The sequence below is a fragment of the Glycine max genome, chromosome 20 (genome assembly GCF_000004515.6).
Source record: "Glycine max cultivar Williams 82 chromosome 20, Glycine_max_v4.0, whole genome shotgun sequence".
In the NCBI taxonomy this organism is placed as follows: domain Eukaryota; kingdom Viridiplantae; phylum Streptophyta; class Magnoliopsida; order Fabales; family Fabaceae; genus Glycine; species Glycine max.
The window spans coordinates 7491259-7498762 of record NC_038256.2 but is presented as its reverse complement, the minus strand read 5'-3'; the positions used below and the strand labels follow the sequence as shown (position 1 = coordinate 7498762).

Sequence of the window (7504 nt, the reverse complement as noted above, 5' to 3'; positions counted from 1 at the left end):
ACTAATAGTGTCAAATAAAAATCCAGGAAAAAATCCTTCAATTTGGACTTTTAACTTCTGCTCACATGGCATCTAAATAATTCTTTTACTTAAAACAACCAAGACATCATGCTAGGGTTCATGCAAAATGTCCTGAAACATGACAATAACCAATTTATGTCTGTTGATATAGCTTGTTAACAATACATCATTTGGATCCACTGGTCAATGAAAAGAGCTAAAAACAAAAGCTGATATCAATTAACTATACCTCTCAATTGGTTCTTCAAGGATGAATTTGTCACCAAAATGTACGACTTGCTTACAATACATCATTCTTGCATATGTTATCCTTGCATAGCTTATCTTGCATATAAACTATATGCTATCATTGTATATGAACTTATTTATAATGACATTGAACAAAGAAAGCAAGAGTTTGGATTATAACTCTTCAAGCATTCTGCTATAGGTTATCTTCAGTTAAAAGTATTAAGTTCATCTAACCTTAGAATCCTTCTGGAGAGGTATTGGAGCAACAACTAGTGACTTTGGATTAGGACGCTCTCATGGTTCAGAGTGCAAACATCATGAGGGTAGACACACTAATTCAGTCCCATCATCATTTGTAAGCTCTCCTTCTAAGCAAGGGTTTGATAGCATCTGAAGGTTCTTGTCTCTAATCAGGTCAATGACCTGCACAAATTATGAAGGTAAGTGTATGTTTTGAAAGTGATTATTTTGGGTTTTTTTTTTACAGGTACTTCTTACTTGATTTTAGGTAGAACAATCAGAAGAAGAAATTGATCAAAAGGAAGAACTCAATTAGACTAAGATAGACAACATTATAGGACAGGACATAATAAGTGTTGTTTGCATAACTTTTTATTAAGTAAAGAAACTTATATGGCTTGGAGGAATATGGTTGCCACTAAGGAGGTCAAGCAAAAGGGTTGCAAAGCTATAAGTTACACTTTGTGGAGTAACTATGCCTGCATTTTCAGGGAAAAGGATGGCAGACGCAATGCCATCATATACTTATAATTATGGTATGAGATTATAGGATATAAAATAAGTAACATAATTAAGCTATCACCTAATAATTTTTTTTTTGTATTTCGGAGAGATGTGAATAATATTATCCACTCCAATCACATTAAGTTTGAAATGGCAGAAGAAATTATATGAACCTATCTATAATAATAAGATAAATTATGGCAATGTCACTAATAGCTCCACCCAACATCAATGTGAAGATAAATCTACCAGAACATGATTTGCACAAACCTCATAGGTTGCCAGAATTTGTACAAATTGTCGAGACGCAGTGGAATCATTCATTGGCTCAACTAGGTCCTGGTGAGTCTCTTTGGCCAATTTGCGAAACGTCGCTTTAATCTTGTCAAAGGAGTTGGTCTCGGACACTCCTAATAGCTCGTACATGTTATCTGTAGCACTAACTCAGAGATGTGACAAAATATAGCATTGGAATGGCGTCGTTTGGTATAAATGATATTAAAAATTCTACTTCTAGCCTCCGTTTATTGATTTCGGCTATTGAGCTATATCCTATAGCAGCGACAACGAGATAAACCATGACTACTAACCCATCCTCAAACCTTAACCAAAATCGAAAAAAATAGAAGGAAGATGAGAAGAGAACTATATCAAAAACAGAAAATACAACACCAACTGAGAGAGGATTGATTCACTCGTTCACAGACCCCCCCTTCCCAAAATCAAATAGCTTAACAGAAGTTAAACCCCTCAAAATCCTGAGCTACACCTAACAGGACAAATCTATCAAAACCAAACCAATTGAGAAAAAAAGCAATACCTTGGACAAAGCGGGTCTGGACTCAATGTTGTTCTCTTTGCTCAAAATATAAACAAAGAGAAGAATCACTGCACAACACAATGTCCACCACAACGTATCTGGAACCCTCCTACGCTTTAGAAGACATATCATGTGTTGATAAAGTAAAGAAGAGATGAAGAGAGAGGAAAAATGCCGATGAAGAATGAAGACGTAGAGAAGATAATGATGAATTGAAGAACAAAAACTAAGATAAAAAACCAAAAAGACAAAAAAACCAAAAAAATTAACAAGTATCAACAAATAAAGTGAGGTTAAAAATGTAATTTTCCTAGACTACTCCTTTATATTAGATATTAGATATTTTAAAGATAAAAAAACTAAAATATTCTTAATTAAAAGAGAAGTCATAATAACAAACAATTAGAAGGAAAATAAATAAATATTAATGACAATGAAATTTTTTAAAAAGCAAGATAATTTATTGTTAAAAATTAAGTTAATTATTTTTTTAATGTTAATAAATTAAGTAATTAAATATTATAAATAGAACAGAATGCAGTGTAAATGTAGCAAGAAAATTAACATAATATATGTTTTGAACATGGGCTTGATGCTCAACCCACAAAAGTGGGCTACTTCAGCCCAAAAGCACCAATTCTGTCCACGCCGTAAATGTTGACCAAAGTCAACGTACACTAAAATACAAGATTCTTAAGATGTATTCCTCAGTAGTGGTAGTATACTTTGGCCTAGAATAAAGTTACGACACACACACATATATTATGGGAATCAGCTTATATAATTTCATTATTGATAATTTTCAAAATACTAGCATAAGTAATAACTAAGTTATGAGTAACTACATTAGCTTATTTTCTAATAAATTTGACTGAAAAGTTTGAATTAATGGAGAGAAATTACATTGTCTTTGAGAGGTCTTGGTTCTTTCACTTTTTTCCAAGAGTCCAACTCATTTTTAATTCTTATAAATATAATTAATGCTATTGTAACAGGTAAACATTTATTGCATGTTGTCAATTGGAATCATTATCTACTTAAATATTAAAGTGTCTTTTGTACATATTCACCTTCTTCTCTCCATATTATAGCCTGGTTAAAGAGTTGAATCACCATAAGCAACCTGAAACCTTGATCATATTAGATGTAGTTCAGTCAATGCTTTTCCCTAGAGTACGATCATAGTTGGTAATCTCATCTCAAATAAATAAATAATTATACATAGGATCTTGCTAATAAATGTCTTTAGGAAATCAGTTAAAAAATTAAAAAAAATATTTATTGTAAAATCATAGAAAAACATAAAAAAATCATGAATATCATAATTTTATATGTTTCAATAAAAAAAATCTCATTTTAGTTTCTTAATTAATTCTCTAAAAACACTAATTAAACCAAGATTCCTTATTAATTCCTGTACAAAAGAAGTAAAGTAAAATACAAAAATGAAGGCTTCATCCAACATGATGGATGTTACAGACATATCATTATATCATTGTCTCCTTACTGAAAGTGCGTTGTATTATAAAATGAATTTTTGAAAACATAAAAGAATTGTGAGAAACAGCAGCCACCAAGCATTCCTTTCTTTTTCTGAGAAAATTTTCTATTTTTTTTCTAATCATGATATTAATATTAAATAATATCCATCGAAAGCAATAATTAATATTTATCAGAGACCTTAAATTAAAGGTACATAAAATAAATATATTATTTTCAACATTATTTATTTCATAATAACAACCAAATCTTTCGGTCAAGCTTTTTAGAGCATTAGAAAATTCATTGATGGCTGTGTATATAAGAGTATTTTTGGATAAATAATTTTAACTGAGGAAAGTAATTTATTAGAGAATTTGAATTTTTGAATCTAGAATTCATTTGATGTTTTTTTGTGAAGAATTTAAAATTTTAAAATTTTAAAACAAAATTTTAAACAACTAAAAATCTGGAATTTTAAATCATTTTTGAGAGCAGAGAAATCAAGTTTGTAAAAAATTAGTGACAAAAAAGAAACATCCAACTCCTGTCATCACAATATAAAAATAGACCTTCAGCTAGGGTCTAAATAATAATAATAATAATAATAATAATAATAATAATAATAATAATAATAATAATAATAATAATAATAATAATAATACAAAAATAGAACCAAATATCTATAATAATATTGTGATTAAAAATATAAAATATTGGATATGTATTTATGAGATGTGAAAGAAGAATTAATGAAATGCAAATTGAATTTGATTAATAATAGATTGTAATCTTAGAAGAAAATAGAAAATAGAATGCAATTGTCTATCAAAAAGTCAGTTGAAACTTAAGTTGAATAAATGTTAGAAGTTAGAAAATTTGTAAGATACTAGTGTTTGAATTTTGATGATAAAAACCGATAAAAAACCACAAAATTATGTACCTATATTAATTAAATTCATATTGTGTTATATATAGGTTTGCCCTATCATTTGTTTATTATATTCGAGACACTTTTAGTTTCATCTTCTAATTACAAATTAAATTTGCAAAATTTTATTTTTAGTTTACAAAGTGAATTTGAGGGATGGAAAATAATAATTCTTTAGTCCTCCAAAATGAAATTGAGACACTAAAAGCAGCATTTTGAAAATTTAAAGTACTAAAAAAATAGATCTATAATTGGCAGACCAAAACTTAAAGTGTTTTATTTTAAGAAATTAACAACACGGTTGAATCATAAAATATATTTAGATTTACCTTGTGTTATTAAGGGCTTCTCTTTGTTGTGGGTAGAGAGGTGCTTGTTGAGTTTTTTTTTTTAAAAAAAGTTTTATAATACATTCTAAACTTATATATACTTTTTTATTAATAATTTGAATATTCATTTATTATTATTATTATTATTATTATGTAGGCTCTAGCTGATCAGCTAGAGCCTAAATAATAATAATAATAATAATAATAATAATAATAATAATAATAATAATAATAATAATAATAATAATAATAATAATATTTCACATTTTATTTTATTTGTTAAATTGTTTGTATCATTAATCGATGATAATTTTTTTTCAGTATAACTTTATTATGATAATTTTGTGATCAAATGACAATATCATTTTCATACACCTTATTCATTAATTAAATTATTGTTGAATAAAGTAAAGTTATCAAACTTTATAAGCTATTTTTATTTATTTATTAGATGAATAAATTGGATCGCAACTATCCTATATTGTATCACCAAGCTAAAGAAAACTCAAGAAGGAAAAGCTAAACAATAATACAAAAGAAGAAATGGCTTTTCTCGGGACATTTCAATGGAGACTAGAGGAAGCAAGCGTGCTGCATAATAGCAATTGACACATTCCTAATTTATTTAAAGATCAAAATAAAAACTCCTTCAATTCTTATGTTACATACACCTCAACAAAAATGGAAAAAAAAAGAGAGAAAATGATAGAGAAGCTTAACTTTCCTAGTCTAGTCATTTATCGTTGGGTTGAGAAAGAATTTTTTATTTTATTCTCTCTCTCAAAGCAATCAAATCTACATCTTTTTTGTGATTAGATACTTAATTTCCTCTACTGTATAACTTTCCTAGGCTACTATTTTATTGTTGGGCAGAGAGAGAGAGAGAGTTTTTTTTAATATTTTTTTTTCTCTCAAAGCAGTCAAATCTGCATTTTTTCTTCTTTGTCCATCACAATCACATGTTTCATCTATCTCAGCTTGATGAATTTCTTGTTCTTCTTCAATATTGATAAATTTAACACCTTCATCATGACCACCATGATACCATCCCTATAACAACAAAATCCCAAAAATAAAAAGCTTCATTAGAAAAGGATTCACAACAGGAAACAGTGATACAATTTCCAAATATAAACCAACTTCAAATCCTTTATTTTCTATTTATCGGTGAAAAAATCAAAAGAAACAAACAAAAACAATGTTTTTCATAGGGATCATTAACTATGGAATGCAAATTACGATAAAAGAACATAAAAAGCAAAAATGATTAAAACAGGATGAAAAATTTTGGGCTTTTCTAGTTCGGTCAAAAGGAAATTTCCTTGTTGCCATTTCAAACGTCAATTCATTCGATTGATCATTAAAAAAAATAGAAGAATAACAATCACATGAATGAAGAGAACAAATAAAATGTATGAAATCATTCTCGTAGTCTTGAATTGTGAACTGAATCATGTGAAGAGCCAAAACATCTTGGGTGCAATAGTTGATGCAACCCACATTAGGCTGTGATTGTGGACCAAAACCAAGCCTTAACTGCAACTACAATTTAAAGCCTTTTGTTTGCACATGCAATCTGGTTTCTCATTCTTTGCAAAAGGATAAGTGCCATTCAATAATTAGTTAAGAAAATGCAAACATATAACAAAAGCTTGCATCAATCATCATAAGACATTGAGAAATAGCAAACTTAGAATAACAATATGATATAAACAGTATAAATAACAACATACTTTTGGAGGCTCCAATAATTGTGTCCTCAGTTTTGCTATTTTTGCCTTGAGCTGCCCGAGATGATACTCTGCACAATACCCATACTCAATTTCAAATACCTTAAATTATCAAAGACATAGAAGGTAAAGCCCAAACAAAAATTAGACCATAATGCAAAGCGAGAAAAAACAAACATGAAAAAAAAAACACTTTTTGAGAGCAGAGAAATCAGGTTTGGAAAAAATTAGTGACCAGAAAAAAACATGCAATTCCTGTCATCACAACATAAAAAAGGATCTTCAGCTAGAGCCTACAAAATAATAATAATAATAATAATAATAATAATAATAATAATAACAATAACAACAACAATAACAATAAAATTAAATAGAATCCTAATCCAGCTTCCTGCAACAACAATAAAATTTATGATTTAAAATGCAAAATTGCAGTATGATGTAAAAAGTATAAATAGTAGCATACTTTTGAAGGCTCCAATAATTGTGTCCTCAGTTTTGCTATTTTTGCCTTGAGCTGCCTGAGATGATACTCTACACAATACTCATATTCAAATTCAAATGCATTAAATTATCAAAGACATAGAAGATAAACCTCAAACCAAAATTAGACCATAAGGCAAAGTGAGAAAAAACAAACATGCAAAAAAAAAAATCACTTTTTGAGAGCAAAGAAATCAGGTTTGTAAAAAATTAGTGAACAACACATACCTCATCAAGCATACCAATTAGTTTGGCTTTCTTCATTTGAATTTCTTGTCTTTCTACAGTTGATAGCTTTGAAAACCCGTTCTCAGTTTGGATTTTATCATAAACCATGCTAAGTTCTATCATATTTCTTGGAGCACAATCTTTATTTTTTCCTTGGAGGGATTTTGATTTCAGCAAGATGAACCATCTGAAAGTTTTTGTTTCCCCTCTATTATTTTGGATGCTAGCATTGTATGTTAGATACCTTCAAGGCTTCAACATATAACTATTTCAATGGGCCATCAATCTATTTCCTTACAAAATTTAGGATGAGAAAAGTCATTAGTAGCTTTTAAAATGAGTTATCTAAATATATTTTTTTGATATTTCTGTAAACCATTTGCTTAAAACAATAGTTAAAATCAGATAAAAGCTTCATGCCAGTACCAAATGTGCTATCGAACATTAGCTTATCAGGCCAAAAACAAATTGAAAGGACAAATTCTGATTGAAAATTTGTCATTAACAT

At 28.6% G+C, this 7504-nt stretch overlaps 1 protein-coding gene across 1 annotated transcript; it reads right to left on the bottom strand.

Annotated features, from left to right (window-relative positions):
- Positions 1-567: 567 nt before the first annotated feature.
- LOC106797599 (uncharacterized) lies at positions 568-7104 on the bottom strand. The gene is made up of 5 exons (XM_014772425.1): positions 6997-7104; positions 6289-6387; positions 5515-5605; positions 1267-1427; positions 568-675 (listed from the first exon to the last, which is right to left on the bottom strand). Exons 1-5 carry the CDS (start codon positions 7102-7104, stop codon positions 568-570), a joined length of 567 nt encoding a protein of 188 aa, XP_014627911.1.
- Positions 7105-7504: the final 400 nt, after the last annotated feature.

Bases quoted from the DNA above. Each gene is read 5' to 3' on its own strand.
- LOC106797599 (XM_014772425.1), bottom strand. From the start codon at position 7,104: ATGGTTTATGATAAAATCCAAACTGAGAACGGGTTTTCAAAGCTATCA. The intron at 5,606-6,288 runs GTATGTTGTTAT...TTGTTGTTATAG, and splicing joins AATTATTGGAGCCTCCAAAA to GGATGGTATCATGGTGGTCA. The intron at 1,428-5,514 runs GTGATTGTGATG...TTAGTGCTACAG, and splicing joins AGCTGAGATAGATGAAACAT to ATAACATGTACGAGCTATTA.